Genomic DNA, 22421 nt, shown 5'->3' on the forward strand with positions numbered 1-22421 from the left:
TGGAGGTCGGATATTAATTTTATTTCTTTAGGTTACATGCACATAAAGCAGCAATATAAAGAGCAGTCATTCCAGCTGGGACATAATCGGACCCGCCACAGATCGGAATCGACATCGGAAATCTTTATGATCTCAGTGCTCGAGTCCACGCATGGCGGCGATGGTGGACGAGAGACGGCGGGGGAGGGGTTTCGACGTCTTCCGGAATTCCTCTGGTTTGGCGCGCAGGAGAGCCGTGATGTTCTGGAGGGTTCGGGATGTCTGGAGGCCCAAGGCGTCCATTACGTTGCTCAGGTAATCTGAGGAACAGAAACGTGAGACGGTTAAGTGTGAACGTTCGGCGGCGGCATCGGCGGCGGGATGGATAGCGTGGCGTGTACGATACCGATGTCAGTGGCCAGCTGTTTGGTGGCTTGCGGACTCAGCTCAGGGATCTGCAGAATCACATCGCAGTAGGTCTGCATGGTCGCCCTGGCAATGGACCCGAGCCAATAATCTGCAGTGTTTTCCAACTCAGGAACATCATCACCTGCAGGAAAGCCGTGGCATTAGTGCACTATAGTGAGTGAGTGTGTAAGTGAGTGTGTGTGTGTGTGTGTGTGTGTGTGTGTGTGTACCTTGTTCAGGAGGATATGGAAGTTTGCCGGTGTGTAAGGCGAGCTCGAGCGCTGAATCCTCCTGAGTCACAAACGGCTCCAGATGCAGCGGCAGAGACATGATGTACTGTCCAATCTACACACACACACACACACACACACTTAATACCCCTGACTGCATGTGTGCACGTGCATGTGTGTGTGTGTGTGTTAGTTACATTAGTAATGTACTCCTGTGGAGAAAGGCTGAAGGTCGGTAAATCTTCTGTAAGGTTTTCACCCAGAGTAGCAGATCCTCGGACCTACACACACACACACACACACACACACAATCAGATTAAAGGCTTGTGTTGTCAGTACATATCTTTCATTGTCTCTCACACACACACACACACACACCTCTGGTTTGTTAAGCAGACAGAGTTGGCGTTTGATCTGCAGGAAGACCGAGTCGAAGGCGAGCTGATTGGCCTGCTGGTTGAGGCGAGTCAGAGCTGCTCGGGTGTCCGCCAGGAGACTCGAATTCCCCGTCCCTTTCTCCTACAACACACACACACACACACACACACAGTCTCTCGTCAGTGTTGGTGCACGAAATGAGCACTCACTTCACCAAATCCTGTGTGTGTACGGACGTGTGTGTGTGTGTGTGTGTGTTTGAAGAGCGATAACACACACACCTTGAGCGTGTGAAGCGTTTCCAGCAAGGTGTTGTAATCGGCCGTGCTGCTCTGCTGTAAATAGTTGTATTCTTGCCAGGGATTTTTTTGGCCCCGCCTCTCGGCCCCGCCCTCCTGCAGGCCACTCAGGCTCCGGGGGTTAAACCCCTCCCACAGGAAACGGCCCGCCTTCCCCAGGATCCTACGGCGATGCGACAGGTGTAAATCCAAAGCGATATTCTGATGCTGTGTGTGTGTGTGTGTGTGTGTGTGTGTGTTACTTGTTGGAAAGCTGTTGCTCGAAGACGCCGCACTGCCGGAGAAGTTCTCCACACGTAGCGATGATCCTACGCACATCAAATAAACACCATCAGAAAATCTCATCACCTGTATCGATGCTGTAGCTCATGAAGCTCCGCCCACCTGACCGAGTTCTGGAAAGCCGTCCAATCTTCAGTGAAGACGTCCGGCGTGGGCGTGTCCTCCAGCTTATACTTCTTCCGGATCGACTGGAGCGTGATGGAGAAATCCGACACGTACCTGCGAGAGGGGAACGGGAAGATGGAGAGAATGATGGATAGAAAGACAGTCATGAAGGCAAAAGTAGCCAGAAAGAAAAGGAAAGGGAGACGAACAGAAAGAGAGAAGAGGAGAGAAAAAAGTGGGACAGGTGGAGACACGCACACAGAAAGAACGAGAGAGGGGAAGAAGTGACAATGACAGAAAGACAGTTACAAAAGGAGAGAAAACGAGTGTGAGAACAAAAAAAAGGGCGGAAAGCGAGTGTATTTGTGTGTATATATATTTATGTGTGTATAAACGTGTGTGTATTTGTGTGTACATATACATATATATAAATAAATAAATACACACACATGCGTGTGCTTAAAATGTGTGTGTGTGTCTGTGTGTGTGTGTGCGCGTATGCGTGTGTATTTATGCGTGAGTGCGCTCTCGTGTGTGTGTGTGTATTTATGTGTTTCAGTGCACTCACGTGTGTGTATTTATGTGTGTGTATTTATGTGTGTGCGAGTGCGCTCGAGAGTGTGTGTGTGTGTGTGTGTGTACTTGGTAAACAGTGCACGCAGGGCTTTGATGAGGCCACACACTCCAAGTCCTTCTGTGAGTTTAACACAGCGATCCACAGCCGCCGCCGCCAAACCAAACACCTTCTGTACCGAGTGTGTGAGCTCCAACACGCAGTCCAGCACCTCGCCGCTCTCCTACACACACACACACACACACACACACACACACACACACACACACAGGTGAATTTCCCCACTGTGGGAGGAATAAATGTATCTCTCATCTTATATGTTATCTCTATGTGTGTGTGTGTGTGTGTGTGTGTGTGTGTGTGTGTGAGGCTCACCAGCGGTACAGCACTGAGTTGGATCAGTAAGTTGTTCTCCTCCAGCTTTCCGTACTGCATCTGATAACTTCTATACGGCGCGTATACACTCGACACCAGCTCACACACCTTCAACAGGTTACACTCGCCTAACACACACACACACACACACACACACACACACTTAGCAAGGTACTTTACAAACCGCTGCTACACTACTTCAGACAGATAGTTATCCTGAGGGTTGCTATGTGGTTGCTACGGTAATCTCAGGTGGTTGTCTGGGTGTTGCTAGAAAGTTTCCACACACACACACACACACACACACACACACACACACCGAGGTGAGGCTGCATAGCGTTTTCCAGGCTGCGGCTGAAGTTGGTTGCCGTCTGGTGGAGCTCGAGGAGCATGTCTAGACGGCTCTCAGCCGGACAAAGATCCAGGGCGTCTGCAATGCATTGTGGGATTGGCGGGACCATGGCACCGAGGGTCTGGATCGCCAACACCGTCACCACCTCGTACGGGTTCTTGAAGACCTGCTCAAGAACACCACACACACACACACACACACACCAGACTCACTGTGGTACTCATCAAATGTGCATACAAGCTCTGTGTGTGTGTGTGTGTGTGTGTGTGTGTGTATGTGTGTGTACCTGACTGCTCCACTGGAGCTGCGTGAACCAGGTGGACAGGAGTGTGTCGTAGAACTCGGACAGCTGCTGCTTCAGAGGGGCATCGGACTGACACACACCTTCCCACACACTCAACAGATGTACCTGAAAACACACACACACACACACACACACACACACACACACACACACACGTTTTACATTTCTGTGTCAATCTTTATGTTACATTAAGAACTGGTGTCCTTCAAAATGTCTGTGTGTGTGTGTGTGTGTGTGTGTGTGTGTGTGTGTGTGTGTGTGTGTGTGTGTGTGTGTGTAACCCTCACCTTGTGGCATTTGTAATAATAAGCCAGGAGTTGTGGCATGCGGTCCATTTCTGTGAACACCTTCACGAACAGCTTCGCTTGATCTGTGCGTACACACACACACACACACACACACACACACACACACACACACACACACACACACACACACACACAATTAAAAACATGTTAATAAGGACTGTTTATGATGTTGCTTTAAGATACTATTTAAGTATCTATGAAATCGAGTGTGTGTGTGTGTGTGTGTGTGTGTGTGTGTGTGTGTGTGTGAGAAAGACACACCTGTAGAGTGTGTATTAAACGTGGAGACAATCTGAGGACTCGTCAGGGCCTCGAGTCGGTTCTTCAGGGCCTCGAGCTGCACACACTTCTCGCTGTAGTCAGGCGTGTCCACCAGCATGGCCAGGCTGTTCTGCATCGCTGCTAATTTACTACTAATCACAGCCACGTCCTACACACACACACACACACACACACACACACACACAACGTCAAACACCTGTCAACTCTCATTCTAACCCCCACACACACCAAACACACCTGAGTTTTGAAGGTTTCCTCGATATCTGCGCTCAGCGTGCTCCACTTATCTGCTTCCTGCAGGGCCTCGGCTGCGAGCTGCATCCTGGACTTCACCTGATCCAGCTCCACCAGGACCTACACCCACACACACACACACACACACACACATACATTGAAATCTCCATGTCATCCAGTATAATGGAAAAATACAATTGTTCTTTTTTTTTTGAAGGACCTGCATGGATTGCACGGTGTCCTGTTCAAACTTCTTGATATCCTCCTTCACCATGACCATCTGGTCCCTGAGGAACGAAGCCTCCTGTTTTACCGCTTCGACGTCTCTCAGGACGCGGGGCATGTTCTGCAGAGCCTGTATGCTGGTTTCTGAAGATCCACACACACACACACACACACACGGTGAGGCATTCAGAGGTCACGTGATAAAGCGTACGCACCGGATCCGTCCTTACCTTCGATGGAGTTGTTGACTTCCTGAATGAAGAGCTGGAGCTTCATGACCAGCGTGGCGGCGTGGGCGTCCGCTTTCCCCGGCACGTCCTTCTGCGCCACTTTGAACGCCCCGTTTACCCAGTCCTTCACGTCAAAATCGTCGGCCAGGAACTTGGAGAAGTCCATGGCGGCAGATCCGAGTTTTTCCGGGATCCTCGAGAGCACGCTGAGAGAAAAAGAGAGAGAGAAGATCTCGTGTTAAGAGCCACAAAATCTAGTAGAACACTTTGAAGAGCTTCCCAGAAGATTTGGAGCTTATCAGAAGAGCAAATGGAGACTATAATATAACCGATGGAAGGAGTCTCCAGGCTTAGAACGCCAGCCAATCAGCAGCGCCCGATTTGCATACCCGCACCACGTGACCAAACCAACCCTCATGAATATGAACGATATAAACAACCAGCACGAATGGAGACTTCATGCACGTTTTTTGGTCCTACAGAGCTGCTTCTCGGTTACATCTCAACAGGAGATATGAATTCGAATTTAAACCTGGGTCGAACCTGATCCACCTCCTGCCCTGGGTTTCAGTCCATCCTGTAGTTTTTACCAAGTCCTGGTTTGGACACGAGCAAAAAATAAAGCGCCCAAGAAAAAAAGATGACCAGAACGACCAGGTAGATCTCCAGGAGCACCACCACGTCCTCCAGCCTTCCAACCTCCGAGCAGATACTGGCACAGATCCTGAAGGTTCTCCACTACTTCCGGGTTCGCAAGCAAAAGCGACATTACTTCCTTAAACGTCATCGGGAGAAGCCCCTCCCACTGCGCAGCGATTGGTCGGTTTGAGTGTCAATCCAATCATTAGCGCGTCATCTTTTTTATATCATTGTTTTTAATTTTTTTTTGACGTGTCTAAGAAGAAAAATGGAATGGAAATAAAATGAACGTATTTTTTATTTTTTATATACAATTTATATATTCACACCATTTTTTATATCCTGGTTTTTGTTCAAAAACTGCTATACAAACAAAAATAAAAATCAAATAAACTTCTAGGACTTTTTATCCTTTTTTTCTACTGAACGAGAAAGAGAGATTTATATTATTATATCAAATGATAAAAATCGATTTTTATTTCGTAAAAGACACATCCATACCGACTACGTCTTAAAATAAATAAAAGTACAAATATTAAATTTAATAAAAGTATAAAGTATGCAGAATAAGTGAACGTAGAAAATAGAACGATAAAAAATAATATATAATATATACAAGAATAAGACAGAAAGTGAAGGGTATTTTGTCTTCTCCCATTAGGGGGCGCCACAGCGGATCATCCGTCTCCATACCCCCTACATCTGTCCCTCACCACTTCCATGAACCTCCTCTTTGTTCTTCCTCTTTTCCTCCTTCCTGGTGGCTCCATCCTCAGCATTCTCCTACTGATATACCCCATGTCCCCCCTCTGCACATTTCCAAACCATCTCAATCTCACCTCCCTCACCTTGTCTCCAAAACGTCCTACATGCGCTGTCCCTCTAATAAACTAATTTCTAATCCTGTCCATCGTCGTCACTCCCAAAGAACATCTCAACATCTTCAGCTCTGCTACCTCCAGCTCCACCTCCTGTCTTTTACTCAATGCCACTGTCTCTAATCCATACAACATCTCAGGTCTCACCACAGTCCTATAAACTTTCCCTTTCACTCTCACAGATACTCTTCTATCACAAATCACTCCTGCTATCACTCTTCTCCACCCACTCCACCCTGCCTGCACTCTTTTCTTCACTTCTCTAACACACTCTCCATTATTCTGCACTGTTGACCCCAGGTACCTGAACTCCTCCACCTTCTCCACCTCTTCTCCCTGCAACCGCACCCCTCCACTGCCCTCCCTCTCATTCACACACATGTACTCTGTCTTACTCCTACTGACTTTCATTCCCCTTCTCTCCAGCGTGTACCTCCACCTCTCCAGGCTCTTCTCCACCTGCTCCCTACTCTCACCACAAATCACAATATCATCCACAAACATAATAGTCCACGGTGACTCCTGTCTGACCTCGTCCTTCAACCTGTCCATCACCACTGCAAACAGGAAAGGGCTCAGAGCTGATCCTTGATGCGGTCCAACCTTGAACCCGTCTGTTGTTCCTACTGTTCACGTCACTGCTGTCACACTGTCCTCATACATGTCCTGCACCACCCTCACATACTTCTCTGACACACCTGACTTCCTCATACATTACCACAACTCCTCTCTCCACCCTGTCGTACGCTTTCTCTAAATCCTTCTGACCTTCTCTATACTTCTCCATCAACATTCTCAAAGCAAATAATGCGTCTGTGGTGCTCTTCCTCGGCATGAAACCATACTGCTGCTCACAGATGGTCATCTCTTCTCTCAGCCTGGCTTCCACTACTCTTTCCCATAACTTCATGGTGTGACTGATCAACTTTATTCCCCTGTAGTTGCTGCAGGTCTGCACATCTCCCTTATTCTTAAAGATCGGTACCAGCACACTCCTTCTCCATTCCTCAGGCATCTCCTCACCATCCAAAATCCTGTTGAACAAAACTCCACTTCCATCTCTGCTAGAAGATGAAATGCGCAGAAAGACGAGCAGCTCCACCAATCACGGTGCAGAAGGAGAGATTCGCCACTGGCACGATGGTAGCAGACTTGAAGCAGGTGGGGACAGTTGCTTGGGCCAAGGACAGATTAAAGATATCCGTAAAGACCCGAGAACACGGCCAAGGATGCCGTCAGGGCCGGCTGCATTCCGTGCGTTGACCCTGCCCAGGGCCTCCACACACTTCAGAGGTGGAGAGTGTGAGTGGCTGCTCACCTGGTAAGTGAAGAAGAGGTTGAGCTCGTCGGGGAGTGAGGCGGTCAGTGATATATAGTCAGTTATGTCTATGATGATGAGGAAAAAACTCTTTCAGACAATATGAGAAAGAAACCAGACAAGGAACCAGATTGAAAAGGGAACAAACCTGATTTAGACACCAGATGCATGAACTTATACACCATTTTTGGGCGGTCAGCGTCAAAAGTTTAGGATGGATTTAGATGGGTTTCGAGCTATATAGCAAAAGAAGGGAAAATTTCACGCCACCCAAAGCAGCAGAATCGTGTGCTCAAGCAAATATGGCTGAAAAAAGGCTTTATTTTATCATGTTATACCCAAAAAAAAAAAACAACCCGGCAAAAACACTAATGCTAAGTCTCAGATAAGATCAGATTTCCTGACAGATAAAGTTGCTCAATAACCACAGATGCTGAAAGAGGTTGCGCTTTCAGCAACCACGCTACGAAATCTGCCATATCTGGGATTTTCTACCACAACTGGAATGATAGATAAGCTCTCTTTCGAAATTGTGCACCGGGACAGATTATTGAAAATAACGTTGTCCTTTTGCAGGCAGGAGGCAAAACCACCCGGACTGTAATTATTTACACCATTATCTCTCAGGTCTCTAAATTTTCTATGATGTTCCTCGTAGTGAATGGGGTGTCTGATGTTTTCGGAATATCTCAAGCAGGAAGAAGGGGGTTAATTTTATCTCCTCACCACTTATTACTCACCACATGTACATGGTACACAGGAATTAGCCTTAACTGATCCAGCAGTAGCAGATGTCTTCAAACTCAGCTTGGCATTTTTTTAGAAAACACTAGCTCTTCGTTCATTTTCAAAGAGGTCTTGCTTAAATCCAAAAAATAGAGCCATCAAGCCAAGGCCCTGGACATGAACTCAAACCTTGTGCAAGAAAACTCCTGGTTCAAATGGTCAACAAATGTCCTCCAAAATGTGGCTAAATATGGTGTCTGGCTTGTATGGTGTCTGGCGGTGTCTCCTCTTTAAAACGATGGACCATCCTTTTAAAGTCACCCTGTACTTTTGGCTACTTGCAGATCTTATAGCTGTTTTTAGGTCAGGACACAAGAAGAAATGAGCATCTTCGCAAAAAAAAAAACCCTATCATTCGAAAAATTCTTTGCTAATCATCTCTCTTTATAAAATCCTTTATGCTAATACAATCTCAAGATGAAAGATCTGGTAAAAGAGAGTTGCTTCTATACTTGTCACATTGTACTTGTGTACTTTACAGCATAGTAATATTCTCCCATCCCCCTCAAACACACACATACACACACACACATATATACACACACACACACACACACGCGCATTTGATCTATTATAGCGATATGGAGGTTGCAGGAAGTTTATTTCGAGATATGAGAAATGCTTCGTTTCTCATGAATGACCTTAATAACAAGTCAACTACTTTTACTACTAACGCGTTACTACACAAATGCGCTCTTGTAGTGCGCAAGGCCCTCGTTCGAAAATCTGTCGCTAATCGCCCCCGGTTATAAAATGCCTGATGCTAATAAATACCTCATGTTCTCATAGGAAAAAAGATACTTGATCATCATGTCTAAGGAGGGTTGCTTGAAAGAGCTTTTTGAAGATTTGGGTTGCCAGAATGTTGGGAAGGGGTGGCTCAGTGGGGAGATAATATGTTGGACTTCGAATGAGTTCAAATCCAAGCACCACTTCTGGGCCCTTGAGCAAGGCCCTTACCCCTCAAATGCTTAGCAGCATAACTGTGATAAATCTAATTCGCTTGGATAACGGTGTCTGCAAAAAATGACATATATGTTGCTTGGAAGGCTTCCTGAAAATTTGGCTTGCGAAGGATGTTGGGAAGGATTTGAGTGACCTGCCCAGAGCCCTGACCTCAACCCTAAATGATTGACCTTAAATGGAGACTGCTTTCCAGGCCTTAAGCATCAAGGAGGTCATGTCTAAGGAGGGTTGCTCTGATCTTCCTGAAGATTTAGATGTTGAGGAAGAGCTGGAGTGTCATCACCTGGAATGCAGAGGTCCATGATGTCTGAGGGTTGCTTGGAAGAGCTTTGCAAAGGATGTAGGAGAAGAACTTGAGTGCGCAGAGCCCTGGCCTCAACCACAATGAACAGCTTAATGACCTGGAATGCAGACTGCTCCCCCCCCCCCCCCCCCCACACTTCCTGACCTCTGCATAAATACTCCACAACCATGGTCCAAACTCATGAAGGCCTTTTGGAGATGTACAGGTTATTATGATAGCAAAGGCAGATGGAGTGTCTTAAGATGTTCAACCAGCACATATCAATGTAATGCTCAGGTTTCTACAAGCCTTTGGCCATTTAATATATATGTTGTTATTCTGACTTTTTTGTACGATAGAGTTTGTAGGTAAGTAGTCCTGCTCATAATGTGAACCAGACCAGCCACATACCCACACACTCTATGACAGGAAGTCAATTGGTATAGATGGGTGTAGCACTTGCTGCAGTTCTCACAACTGACCTCATCTACCAGGACATCATCTGCCTTGATATAGACTTCTATCTCCAGTGTCTATTTATAACAGTTTTCGACCAAACTGTGCCAGTGAGAAATCATCTTAGTGGACACTCATGAGCTATCAGACTAGTGTACAGCAAAATGTGGACCAAAACGAACATTGCCCACTCTTCATGGACCATATCCCCTGGTTTTCATCTGTGGAGAACTGGAATTAGTTCCTTCAACAAAATTGCCCACCAAAAAAAAAAAAAAAAAAAAGCCCACTAATACTTTTTAGAAGGCTGAGAAAAGATTGGGTCCCACCACCCTTTCTCAAAACGTTCCTCAGAGGAATATATGCGACCATCCTGAGGAGCTTCATCACTTTCTGGTTTGGGAATGGCGTCATTCTTAACTATTCTACAGACGATGCCATGTCCACGACCCTCCATTTGACCCACCTGAACAATAAGCCTGAACATCTCCCTAAGCAACTGGATACTGGACTTCCTGACTGGAAAACATCAGTCACTCCGGATTGGGAACAGCATCTCCAGCACCACCACTCTGAGCACTGGGGCTCCTCAGGGCTGTGTTCTCAGCCCACTGCTGTTCACTCTGCTGACTGTCTTGTGCTGTCTGTCTGCACTGTTTTTTGTTTGCACTTACTTTAGTCCTTAACTCTGTGTTCTGTTGTGTAGCTTTATGTTGTGTGTTGTAGCTCTGTGTTTTTGTATGCAGCACCAGGGTTCTGGAGGAACGTTGTCTCATTACGCTGTAAACTGCGTCAGATATATATGGTAGAAATGACAATAAAAGCTTCTTGACTTGACTTGAGATGGAGATATGAGCTGGGAAGATAAGAGCAGCATGTGGAAACCGACAAACTGCAAAATAGAAGCTTTCGCATTGTAGAAGAAAAAAATAGAAACGCTATCTGGTCAAAATCGACTTCGTCTTTCTGTAAATTTCACTTTTTCATTCCTGGCAAAGTTTCACAGGCTTCAGACGTCATCAGAGTCGCTTACGTATCCACGAATGAGGCACAGTGTGGACCAGGAAGTGGGTTTTATATGCAGGAGGAAAAAATAGGAAAAGTTCCGAATCCTGGAATAATGTTTATGGAGTCTCCAGGGGTTAGAGCTTTGTAACCGTCTGCGGTAAAGCTGCAGCTCTTTACTCTTCAAAAGTCTTCAGTAGCCTACGTATACATCGTAAGAGCAAAAGTACCGGGACACCCGATCTACGGGGTTTTTCAAAACCAGCTCCATGAAGATCTTCTTGTGGCGGAATTGAATGGCACACAAAGTCTAGAACATTGAAAGGTAAGTGTGGAGCTTATTATAATTATACCTTCTTTTCCTGTTCTGTCTCCTGGAAGTTGCAGCTCTACCTCTGCCATGTTAATCTAATACAAATTTTACCATCCCTAATATATATATATATATATATATATATATATATATATATATATATATATATATATATATATATATATATATATATATATAAATATACTTACACACAGATTTGTACCTGAAAATATAAGCACGAATATATATAGAACTTATATAGAACACTTAAGGTTTTTGCGAAGTAGTGTGTGTGTGTGTAGGTGTGTGTGTGTGTGTGTGTGTTTACAAGGATGATGTTGAAGATTTGACCAGAGTGTGATTGTATTATGAGGATCTGAAACACTGAAGAAACCACAAAACAGAGAGAGTCAGAGTAAAGATCGAGAGATAATATGTGTGTAAATATATATTTGTGTGTGTGTGTGTGTGTGTGTGTGTGTGTGTGTGTGTGTAAGGGTGTTGTCACTCTCAGTTGCTCAACACACAGAAACAACTAGAGCAGCTCCTGGTAGAGATCGTACTTTTTCTCTCGTCTCCAAATACATCTGCAACTTCGTCTGTTTGATCATTTAGACGACTTTTGGTGACGACTTTTGTTTAGTTTCGTTTGTTTGTTTGTTTTTTCTTCATTGTATTTTCACAAAGAAACACAAAATGGGATTCGGTCTCGTCTTCCAGTCGCTCGTCTGCTTCTCTCACCTGTGGGGATTCGCGACGTGTCTGCATAGGATGAACGGTAACTCGCGTTTCTTCTGCTCTCGCTCGCGTTTTTCGTAAATCTTAGTTGTCGATTTTACAACTTAAACCGTGAAAGTGTGTCAAAGTTTTTAACGCAGGTGTGAAAAGAAAAAAAAAAAAAAGAATCGATCGACAAAAATGGAAAATCCAAATACAACCAAACTTTGGTGTGAGGAAACAAAAAAAACTGCACCAGTTCCTCTGGATACCGTTGGTTTTTGAAGCGAGGTCCCCAGATCTTCTTTAGGTCTAGAGCTCGTCCTGCTGCATGATGGAGAAAGAGCCTGGATTCTGACCAAACTTCCAACTCCTTTAGCAGAAATTCAGCTCCAAACTTGAAGGAAACCACCACCATGCTTCACTGTTTCCCGCAGGCGCTAATTATTGTATCTTAACGTGCAACCTTTCCTACAGTTTTCTTCCGATGTCCAAAAGAAGTAAGAATTATATGTCTTTTATCCTCTACATCAAATTTCCTTGGTCTAAATAGCTTGAAGAGTACATTTTCTTCTTTAAGAACTTCGCCTGCCGATGCAATAGAACTTCCTCGCGTCTTAGAAGTGGCGTTTGGCTGTTCCTTACGCAGTTTAAAGCTCCTACAAAGCTGTTTCTGTTTCATTTAATAACCAGGTTTTAACCTACAGGCGAAATGTATGATCAGGACCACCCAAGTTTGGGGTCACTGGTTCTTCAGACACCTGATTCTGATCTTCTGACTTTGTGTAGGAATTGAAAGCCGAAGGTCGGTCACAGCAAAGGTGGATTGGATTTGGAATTTTTCTCAGTTTGCTCACGTTTGCTTTTTTGTAAATTGACCAAACGAATTGAATGAACATTTCAAATCTATTTTTTCAAAATGCAGTTTTAAAAAAATTTCTAAATATATTTATATTTTGCATTTTTTCACACCTGCGTAAACGAGACCCCGTAAGCATTTCTTTCAACATACGAATTACAATACGAATTGAATGACGTTGTCGTGAAAAGATGAATATGTTTCTGTGTGTGTGTGTGTGTGTGTGTGTGTGTGTGTGTGTGTGTGTGTGTGTGTGTGGGGGTGCTTAGGTAGTAACTGGGAATGTTTAAACGATTACCTCTACACCATCACTTGTGAGTTGAACCTGACCTCCGAGCCACATCATCATGATGCCCTCTACTGGCTGAAATTCTATGATGAAAGGTTTAAAGGCTTCATGCATATTCAAATTAGGGGTGGGGCTTCGGGTTGTTCCAAACCTTAAATTGTTTTATGATTAAGGATGAGGGTTTGGACTTTAAATGATTATTATGGCATTAAGGAGCATGATGGCAGCTCCATGTACGCAGTGGATGACTGATAGGCCACGCCTCCATCACTATGACTGACCAACAAATAGAATAACCTTCTTCTATGTGACTGACAGATATACTGGCCACGCCCACTCCACTGTGCCTGATACACATAGACCACGCCCTCTTCTATGTGACTGACAGTCCACACTGTCTCCATTGTGCCAGAGAGACACATAGGCCACACCTCCTTCACTGTTTTGCCAGACATATAGGCTACGCCTCCTTTACTGCAATTAATAGACACTTAGGCCATGCCTCCTTCACTGTAATTGCTGGACATATAGGCCACACCTCATTTACTGTGACTAACTAACACATAGGCCACGCCTCCTTCACTGTACTTGATAGACAAAGAGGCCAAGACTCCTTAACTGTCCTTGACAGACACATAGGTCACGCCTCCTTCCCTGTAAATAATAGACACATAGGCCACGCCTCCTTCACTGTAATTGATAGACATATAGGCCACGCCTCATTTACTGTGACTTACAAACGCGTGTGTGTGTGTGTGTGTTTGTGTGTGTGTTTGTGCATGCACAGCAACAATTTTGAGTGTGTGTTAACGTCACACACCTACACTTGGGTGTGTGTGCTGAACCTGTCCACACGGGTTCAACACACGTTCATGGACGTGGACATGTTCCGGATCTCGCTTAAGTACAGTCACCATGACAACAGCACATCTAAGGTGCTGTGGGAAGACTACAGGCCAATCAATAACAGTACGCGCACACACACACACACACACAGGTACAAATACACTTGGTATGTGTATATATATATATATATATATATATATATATATATATTTAGATTTGATGTGCATTTTGCAGTTCAGCCGGTTCCTCCATCAAACCTGACGTTGCTATGGAAACCAGACGAGGCAGTTTTCCAGTGGCTCAGCGGCTACAGTGCAAACATAATGCTTGTCCCGTTCCTCAAGTACCAACTCCGCATCCAACAGAAAGACAAGGTGCGTGTACAAAGCAGCATAGACCTTCTGGTGTTTGTCGAAGGTCAGTTGACATGATATCGAATAACACTGTGCGTGTGTGTGTGTGTGCTAACAAATAGCGAAGCTAATCAGCTCGAACTGTATTTTCTAAAAATATTATTGCTGAAAACCAGGACGCTTAGCGGCGCGGGGGACGTCTTTTTAGCGAGGTGCGCCATTACCACAGATACGATCTGCGCCTAAGCAAAAATAGCTCGCCTTCAGCAACGCGTTGAACCCACTTCCTGTCAGTAACCTGGATCCAATGATCAGAATCAGTTTCTAGAATGTTCCGACAAACACATTAGCACCAAACAGGCTTTCTGACCCTGTAGTTCGCTTCAGAGGAGATTAAAGGGAAGGCGGTACAAATGTTTGTTCTTGGCGTCGTATATCCAGAATTCCACTGGTTTTCTCCTGGCTGTCCAAAATGTGTGGAATTTCGGAATGGATTGTACCGCAAAAGCACCCAGCTGTGTGTGTATGTGTACGTGGACAACATCTGGATACAAGTCGCATGTTAATGCCAAGTGTAAATGCAGCCGAATTTTCTTTTAGATTCAGATCACGGCTCGTGGGCATCGTTGCGATCGCTGAAATGTGACCTACAATGGGAAGATATTGTGGGTCAGTCTGTCAGACTGTACCGTGAGACCGAGAGCCAGGTGTGATTAATAACCGCTGCATGTTCACAGGTGGTCGATGTGGACTCCGTCGTGTCCACCAGCGTGTCGGTGCCGACGTCCACCTTCACGGCCAATGCTAAGTACACGGCGAAAGTGCGCTCGGTGCCTCAGGAACCTTACCACGGCGTTTGGAGTCACTGGGGTCCCGCCGTTTACTGGACCACTGGACCATCTGACAGTAAGAACGTTTCACATATTTGCAGATAAATAACTTGTTCAGCTGCGTGCACCAGATCTACTATAGAGCTCTAAACCCTATTGAACACCTCCAGCCCATTACCTACATCAGTACCTGACTTTACTATCGCCCCCTTGTGGCCAAATGAAATCTCACAGAAAAATCTTTGAGGAAAACTGGGGTTCGATGGGGGATGTTTAAAAGACACCAATCTTGTGCTCTGATTTCCACAAATGTGTGTTTGTGTGTGTGTTTAAAAGCAGAAACTCCAGATATGGATTTCAGGATACTCTTGTTGGCTTTGCTCATATTGCCGGTGATATGGTTTTGCCACTTTTCATACACCAGGTGAGTCTTCTTTTGTTCATTCATTCATTCATTCATTTTCTCCCGCCTATTCGTAATTCGGGTCGCGGGGGCAGCAGTCTAAGCAGGCCCCCGCCTTCGACTGCTGCCCAATCCCCACAGCACCGTCCCTTACGGTCCCTCCTGCAGGTGGTGAGCCCACGGGAATCTTCTTTTGTTCTTTCTTTCCAATTTTTCTTTTTATCTACTCATCTATCCATCCATCTATTAAACCACATTGCTTTAAATATCAGTTCTACAGTTAGAATATGAACATCTGCGTTGGTTTATCTGCTCAGATAAAACCAGGGTCCACGTTAAACTAACGGCGATGTTATATGGATCCTTCCTTATCTACCATGTAGGAATTACGACCAGACGTAGGGCATCGGGAATGGATCGGGCAGATCCGGGGAGCAGAACGAGTCTAGACTAGATCACTGCTACCTCGGAAGTGACGTGTCGTTTAAAGTGCAAGAAGGGGCAAAGGGTGACAGCTAAAGGGTATAACAATGAGTCGAGTAAAAGGGCATTTCAAGAGCAGATACGTAAGTAAATGTAGGGTTGCAGAATTCCGGGAATTGTTAAGGCTTAACTTTTCCCATGAAAAGTTTTTGGAACTTTACCAGAAATGTTCCACCCCTCTAAGTGAATTTTAGATAGTTTTGGGGCTTGTGAAGGAGGTGCAATTGACACATCCCTGCTTACCGAAGCACCCCCTAAAAGTGACCCCCTACAGATTTGCTGGAGTCAAAAGACTTGACTTAACAAATGAGTTTCATCCTTGACTTTAACACGAATTCGAGAGCTCTGCCCCCTGCTGTAGCCTCCAATCAAAGTGATCAAGGTACCAACAAAGAGCCTGCATCTTTCAATAAAAACAAAACAGAATTCGAAGTATTAAACCAAAGAAATCAAACTCAGAAGCAGGGATGACGTAAAGTGTTTTGTACCCACCCACAAGGATATCTGCTTTGTTCTCATGTCGACAGATGATGAATGTGGGTTTGTTTATTTCCCTCGCAGGTTGAAAAAGTGCACACTCCACCCGAGTCCTGTTCCTTATATCGGAGACTTCAAAGTGAGTCCAATGGTTTGATTTGCTCAATCTAAAAGTTTTCGTTTGGGCCAGCTCGGTTTTTTTCTCACAGCCCCGTTGTGATCCCATTGAACGGACAGGAAACGTTTGGGGGTATTTCTGTTCTGCTTGAATGTGCGAAAAACAGTATCTGGGGGTGTGAAACTGATTCTACAGCACCACTAAATATAACTTGAACTGTGTGTGTGTGTGTTGTCAGTGTTCGGCTGTGCTGCCGGAGAAAGTGGGTGAGCTGCTCCACAGGGAGGAGTCTCTACAGATTGACAGCTTGACCGAAGATCCGACTTCCAACCAGCACCATACCAGTCACGCTGAAGAAAGCTCAGGTCACACCTCCTCGACTGGCTCTCCAAGCACGCTTCAGACGTCAGGGGGTTCAAAGGTCAGCCTCAGTAGTTGGATGCAGATGTTGATCTCGGCGGAGAAGGGAAGCGTGACGTACAGCAACGACTATTGTACGCTCTCACACACCATGAGTGAACACGCAATTAACACGCACAGGAGCTAAACAGGGGACACACACGCATTCTTAACAACCGCGGGCAGGCAGGAAATGCTAACACACACACACACACACACACACATACTCTCAAAAAAACTAAACAAAAAAAACCCCCTCATCCACTGTTCAAAGAGCTGTGGACGGGAATTCTGAATAATTGCTTCACTTTCAAAGCAATTCCAAACTATCCCACATACTTCCAGAGGAATTCCTAACAATCCCACCTGTTCATCAAGTAATTCTGGACCATCCTGCCTGCTCACCCTCAAAGACACAATCCAGACCAGTGCCAAAATAAAATTCTGACCAATCGCTCCAAATCCCAAGGAATTCCAAACCATCCCACCCTCTCCCAAAGGACTTCCTAACAATCCCACCTGTTGCTCAAGTAATGTTGGACAATCCCGGGCACCCGCTCTCATAGATATAATCGAGACCACTCAAGTAATTCAGACCAATCACTAATATTCCTAAGGAATTCCGAACCGTCCCACCTGTTTGCAAAGGAATGCCAAACAATCCCGCCAAAGTAAATTCAGACAGTCCAGTCTGCCCATTCTGAAAACCTCCCAATCCGGACCACTCCCAAAAGTGATTCGGACCAAACTGCTCCAAAAAGGAATTCCGACCCATCCCACCTACTCCCAAAGGAGTTTGACCTCTCTTTTTTGCATGTACATATTTCTGTTGTAAAGAGAACGAAACCCAGCGCGATCGGAATACAGCATTTGCCGAACACGAACGAACGGAATGACGTCGTTCCCGAGAGACTCGGATCAAAACCGGCTCAACTGCTAAGTTGTGTATAAGCTTTGTTCAAGGGAGTCCGGGAAACACTGTAAATATAAATGTAAATAAAACTCCGCTTCGTGGCACCAACATGGAGGTCAAATTCCGTGTTTTTTGGAAGTCTAACAAAAAGTCGTCTAGCGTGAAGAGACGGTATCATCATTTTCCATCTAGCGTACGCTGCTTGGAATTTCGACGGGCAGAAAATTCGATGTAATCTATGTTATTGCCAAAAGTATTGGGACACCTGCCTTTTCCCACCACCCATATACGTGCATCTTCACCTTTGGAGGTGGCATGAAATCGATTAGAACGAGGAGACCCAAACCTGTTCCAGCTTCGTGAAGATCTGCTTTCCATGTGGTCGGAAGATGGAGACTCAGTACCTGACTTTCTTTTCCAATGCTCCACAAATCTCCAAAAAATTTAGTGGAAGTAAAGATTAGTCATTTTTCTTTTTCCGATTATTCGGATGAAAACGATGCTATTTTTATGAGACGTTTCGCTTATTAGAACTGTATAAAACTTCAAATCGGGGTATTGATGCATAAAAGTGTACTTCGAAAAAAAAAAAATAAAAAAAAAAGCCACGTGTTGATTTTTATCTTTAATTTAGAGATTTTTTTAGCTTGTAGTAGTCAAATGGGGGATTTCACATGTGAATAAATTCCCCCCCCATGCTGAATTGTTCCTTTCTGTAAAAAAATAAAAATAAATAATAAACATTGAGTATAAAAAGGGAAGCAATTTGTGTCGATCCCAAACCTCTTTCTCCTTCTGCTCTTCTGCACTTCCTCATTCCACCACTAGGCCTCTGTCTTCATTTCTATTTCCAGATGTCACATCAGGTACCTTTCTAGCTGCCTCCCTCATCACTCCTGCAGTAGTTCCACAATCATCAAACACCTCTTTACCACCACCGAGCTCCTGTCTGACCTCTTCCCTGAACCTCACACTAGTCTTCCTCCTTCAGTTTCACACACACACACACACACACACACACACACACACACGTTGTACATCTAAGACTTGTTAGATTGGGACGTTTGTTTTGTAGAAAGATCTTTATTAAACCAACAAAGGACGCAGGACACATGTTCCCATCGTTAACGAACGATACACGCATACACAAAAAGAAAAAAAATTGGAATAAAAAATAAATCTTGCTGAGGAGGAATTCCGAACCTACGATGTCTCCGGTTTTTCCGGCGTGCAGAAGCGTCTCGCTTAATAACGACGTTTTCTTTTACCTGTGTGATGGACAGAAGTGCGAGAAAGCGAGATGATCCGCGCCGTTGCGTCCGAGGTTTCAGCGCTCGCACGTGGGAGGAAAAACAAAACAATGAGCAAAGGAGGGAAGTCTGGCGTTAAAATAAGAAGGAACTTTCGAACACACACACACACACACACACACACACACACTCGCGCACACACGATGCGTACACAGAAAGTTCATCGTTTTCGTCCAGCCGCTTAATGTTGACTGGAGGAAAAAAAAAAGAAAAAAAAAAAAAAGGAAATAAAGATGAGGTCCATTTCTGATTGGCCGATGATAAAGCGAGGCAGGGGGCTTTCCTGCTGAGATGGGAGGGGGGGATGGAGTCAAGAGGACATGTTTGTGACATCACTACCAAGGGGGCGTGGCCTGCAGGGATAAGGTGGATGGGGCGGATGGCACAGACGTCACGTCAAGTCCTTTCAGTCCCAATGAGGAGAGGAGGAGGAGGAGGAAACGGAGGAAGAAGATGGAAAAATAAACGAGTGCTGAACACGTTCGCTCCGAGCGATCCAGTCACGCCGTCTACGAGGGGGAGAACTTTTTGGCTTGTGCTCGGACTCTCTTCTCGTACTCCACTCTGTTTTGACTGGAAATGATCGAGAGAAAAAAAAAAAAAGATTAGTGAGGGCCAAGACATGCATGGTGTGTGTGTGTGTGTGTGTGTGTGTGTGTGTGTCTCACCAATATATGGTATACGCCTCAGCCTGGGCCGGGTCCTGAATATTGGGCTCGTTTAAAAGCTCCTGGATCCCCAACAGAATCTGCAGAAGAACCAACATCAAAATAAATGCATAATTAACAGTTCAGGTTTCACTTGAAGGTCATTGATCGCATCCCCCAGCCGCTCTGACGCACTTGCGGTGCCGTAAAGTTTTTTTCAGGTGAGATTCAGAGAACCTCAGAATTCAGAGAAACCTTGGCGTTAAAGGGCTCTGATCTCATCCCCTTCCGGACACACAAGAGAGAGTGAGCTGCAATGATACGCTCGCCTGCCGAAATCATCCGCATCTTTCATCTCGTATGTGTGCACGGGGACATTTTAGAGCTCTGATCAGAAGGTCATGAGTTTAAATCCCCTCCTCAATGCTCCCTAACTCCTCGGCGTATAAATGAGAGGTCACTCGGGATAAGCGCCAAATCTAAAACGCTGCCTTTGTAAGAGACCGGTAGCTCACTGGTGGCCCTGCGATCGGAAGGTCTTGAGATCGAATCCCAGCACCGGCGAAACCCTTGAACTGTTCAGTGGATCGAAATGAGATGATGGGGGGGGGGGGGGGGGGGTTTGAGGGAGTGTTTGGTGGGTACGTTACCTGTTTGATCGTGATCGCTGGTCTCCAGTCTTTGTCCTCCTCTAAGATGGAGAGACACACCGTCCCCGACGGGTAGACGTTCGGATGAAACAGCGGCGGCTCGAATTTACCTGGCGAATGAACAAAACTATAGAAATGAAAGGTGGGTATATTTCTGTCGGCGGAAAAATGCGATTCTGGGCCCGTGCGGGTTTCTGTGCGAACATGCGTGTGAGGGAACCTACACTTCGGAGGGGATGATGGGTAATCGTCTTTAAACAGCATCCTGAGCTTAAACAGGCCGCCTTCCCACGGAGTCTAAGGGCGAAGCAGAGGAACATCAACCGGTGTCGCAACATAAAATCTTTCTCAGAGTACCAGCTCGAGTCTTACCCCCTTCTTCCCGGGAATGGCGCACTCCCAATTCATCAGGTTCATCGTTCCGTCTGGGTTTTTAGTCGGAACGGCGACGAAGCCCTGAAAAAAGACGACGGCGGTGAGACGCGATCGGCGTTTACGCCTCGTGTGTGCGCGTGCGAGCGAGACGGGAAAACACTCACGAAAGGGTGATCTTTCCTCCACGCTTTTCGCTCTTGCGCGAGTCGGCTCAGAGCTATGCCAGACATGACGGCTGATCCTGCAGGTAAGGAGTCGTCTACGGGAAAATCACAAACATAAATCCATTTCATTTGATGAATAAAACTCATTGTGGTGCAACAAACAAACTCAAGATTCGGCGAACGAGTCTTAACGAGCGATTCGTTTCGAAACCTATGCAAAAAACAAAACAGATTCGACGCCGAACAATTCAACAGATCAGGTCACGTGACAGGCGAATGAATCAATTTTAGCTGTACAATAAACTGCAGTGTCATTTGCATTATTAAAAAAAATATAATTAAAGTCGGTGCATACACCTTAGTGAGTGTGTGTGTGTGTGCGTGTGTGCGTGTGTGGGAGGGGTCGATTGCTTTTTTTTTTTTTTATTATTAAAAAAAAGACATTTAATTGTATTTCTGATCAAAAGGAACGAAAAGAGTCGATTGTATTCATAAAAGAACCGATTCACTAAAATGACTCGATCTCCTAATCGGCTGCTAATAAGGACCGAGTGCGCGATACTGCGCGTGCGCAAAGCGCGCACCCGCCCTCGCGCTCCTATGGCTAGCTAATAAACAAAATAGATATAAATATACGATGTGTGTATCTTTTTTTATTATTATTATTAAAAGGAGATTGAACAAAAAATTATTGGGTTTTAAAATGTATTTTATAGACGCAATTTGTAAAGTCAAGCTCGGGTTTAGCGCGTGCTAACAAGCTAAGCTAAGGGTTATACTTCCTGTGAAGTGACTAGCCGCTACACACACACACACACACACACACACACACACAGAAACCCGGGTTATGATGATCCTCCGTATTTACACTTCTCACACGTGCACGTTTATCATCTATAATATATAATACATTGTATAATTATTATTAATGGTTATAACGCGGTTTTCCGCGCGAGCAGCTCCTCAGTGGCGGAGACGCCGCTCATGACCGCGCATTGGACAAAGGGGAAAAGCTGGACTTCCTTTTTTCACGCGAACGCGCATTCCCTTCTTCCAGCTCAACACACACACACACACACACACACACACACACACGCATTAGAAAACAAATCCCCAAATCATTTCACACGTTTGTTTATTACCTGCAACTGTTCGGGGTTTATGGCGTGGTCGCTGGCTTACCTCGTGAACGCCAGGCCGCGTCGTGACTTTCTAGACACTTCTATTAGACCCGTGCTAAACCCGGGACAAAAAAAAAAAAAAAAAACCCAAGCCAAGTTTCCCTCCCGAAAAGACATCCGTTCTAAACCGGACTAAGTAGGACCCCAGAGTTTTAGAGGCCTCTTCTAACGCCTGTGCAGAATAAACACCGAAAATAA

General features: G+C 45.3%; 3 protein-coding genes and 1 long non-coding RNA gene across 9 annotated transcripts; 2 read left to right on the forward strand and 2 right to left on the reverse strand.

Annotated features, from left to right (window-relative positions):
* Nucleotides 1-5365, reverse strand: cog7 (component of oligomeric golgi complex 7). Of its 2 annotated transcripts, none has more exons than XM_083541487.1 (18): nt 5098-5365; nt 4566-4771; nt 4331-4479; nt 4114-4230; nt 3856-4024; nt 3574-3656; nt 3269-3391; nt 2950-3148; nt 2631-2758; nt 2324-2478; nt 1679-1795; nt 1537-1602; nt 1277-1457; nt 996-1136; nt 815-898; nt 618-732; nt 386-529; nt 1-299 (listed from the first exon to the last, which is right to left on the reverse strand). In XM_083541487.1, exons 2-18 carry the CDS (start codon nt 4729-4731, stop codon nt 133-135), a joined length of 2304 nt encoding a protein of 767 aa, XP_083397613.1. In that variant the 5' UTR covers nt 4732-4771; nt 5098-5365; the 3' UTR covers nt 1-132. The 2 variants fall into 2 exon arrangements, with proteins under 2 accessions (XP_083397613.1, XP_083397614.1); XM_083541488.1 differs by having other exon boundaries at nt 5109-5334.
* A 5524-nt stretch (nt 5366-10889) lies between these two features.
* LOC310732404 (interleukin-4 receptor subunit alpha) lies at nt 10890-17216 on the forward strand. 4 transcript variants are annotated; one of them, XM_083552899.1, is made up of 9 exons: nt 10890-11221; nt 11897-11987; nt 13055-13169; nt 13862-14043; nt 14155-14294; nt 15011-15179; nt 15440-15527; nt 16551-16605; nt 16823-17216. In XM_083552899.1, exons 2-9 carry the CDS (start codon nt 11906-11908, stop codon nt 17129-17131), a joined length of 1140 nt encoding a protein of 379 aa, XP_083409025.1. In that variant the 5' UTR covers nt 10890-11221; nt 11897-11905; the 3' UTR covers nt 17132-17216. The 4 variants fall into 4 exon arrangements, with proteins under 4 accessions (XP_083409025.1, XP_083409027.1, XP_083409026.1 ...); XM_083552900.1 differs by lacking the exon at nt 10890-11221 and having other exon boundaries at nt 11469-11987; nt 15443-15527; XM_083552898.1 differs by lacking the exon at nt 10890-11221 and having other exon boundaries at nt 11470-11987.
* A 1743-nt stretch (nt 17217-18959) lies between these two features.
* On the forward strand, nt 18960-21669 carry LOC310734656. The gene is made up of 2 exons (XR_014536106.1): nt 18960-20251; nt 20390-21669. It is a non-coding gene; the product is annotated as an uncharacterized lncRNA (long non-coding RNA).
* Nucleotides 19543-22377, reverse strand: ube2ib (ubiquitin-conjugating enzyme E2Ib). 2 transcript variants are annotated; one of them, XM_083556991.1, is made up of 7 exons: nt 22225-22377; nt 21043-21137; nt 20876-20959; nt 20728-20800; nt 20504-20613; nt 19875-19954; nt 19543-19779 (listed from the first exon to the last, which is right to left on the reverse strand). In XM_083556991.1, the coding sequence occupies exons 2-7, from the start codon at nt 21106-21108 to the stop codon at nt 19716-19718; spliced, it is 477 nt and encodes a 158-aa protein (XP_083413117.1). In that variant the 5' UTR covers nt 21109-21137; nt 22225-22377; the 3' UTR covers nt 19543-19715. The 2 variants fall into 2 exon arrangements, with proteins under 2 accessions (XP_083413117.1, XP_083413116.1); XM_083556990.1 differs by having other exon boundaries at nt 22185-22338.
* Between the last annotated feature and the right edge of the window lie 44 nt (nt 22378-22421).

The sequence above is a fragment of the Silurus aristotelis genome (assembly GCF_946808225.1).
Source record: "Silurus aristotelis genome assembly, chromosome: 1".
Classification (NCBI taxonomy): Eukaryota; Metazoa; Chordata; class Actinopteri; order Siluriformes; family Siluridae; genus Silurus; species Silurus aristotelis.

What these genes read in the sequence shown, in the direction of transcription:
- cog7 (XM_083541487.1), bottom strand. Translation starts at nt 4,731, where the DNA reads ATGGACTTCTCCAAGTTCCTGGCCGACGATTTTGACGTGAAGGACTGG. An exon ending in AGTCAACAACTCCATCGAAG is followed by an intron (nt 4,480 to 4,565) that starts GTAAGGACGGAT and finishes GTGGATCTTCAG; the next exon opens with AAACCAGCATACAGGCTCTG. An exon ending in ATTATTACAAATGCCACAAG is followed by an intron (nt 3,392 to 3,573) that starts GTGAGGGTTACA and finishes GTGTGTTTTCAG; the next exon opens with GTACATCTGTTGAGTGTGTG.
- LOC310732404 (XM_083552899.1), top strand. Translation starts at nt 11,906, where the DNA reads ATGGGATTCGGTCTCGTCTTCCAGTCGCTCGTCTGCTTCTCTCACCTG. An exon ending in CTGAAATTCTATGATGAAAG is followed by an intron (nt 13,170 to 13,861) that starts GTTTAAAGGCTT and finishes GTGCATGCACAG; the next exon opens with CAACAATTTTGAGTGTGTGT. An exon ending in GACCACTGGACCATCTGACA is followed by an intron (nt 15,180 to 15,439) that starts GTAAGAACGTTT and finishes TGTGTTTAAAAG; the next exon opens with CAGAAACTCCAGATATGGAT.
- ube2ib (XM_083556991.1), bottom strand. Translation starts at nt 21,108, where the DNA reads ATGTCTGGCATAGCTCTGAGCCGACTCGCGCAAGAGCGAAAAGCGTGG. An exon ending in GGAGGAAAGATCACCCTTTC is followed by an intron (nt 20,960 to 21,042) that starts GTGAGTGTTTTC and finishes GTCTTTTTTCAG; the next exon opens with GGCTTCGTCGCCGTTCCGAC. An exon ending in CCATTCCCGGGAAGAAGGGG is followed by an intron (nt 20,801 to 20,875) that starts GTAAGACTCGAG and finishes CTTCGCCCTTAG; the next exon opens with ACTCCGTGGGAAGGCGGCCT.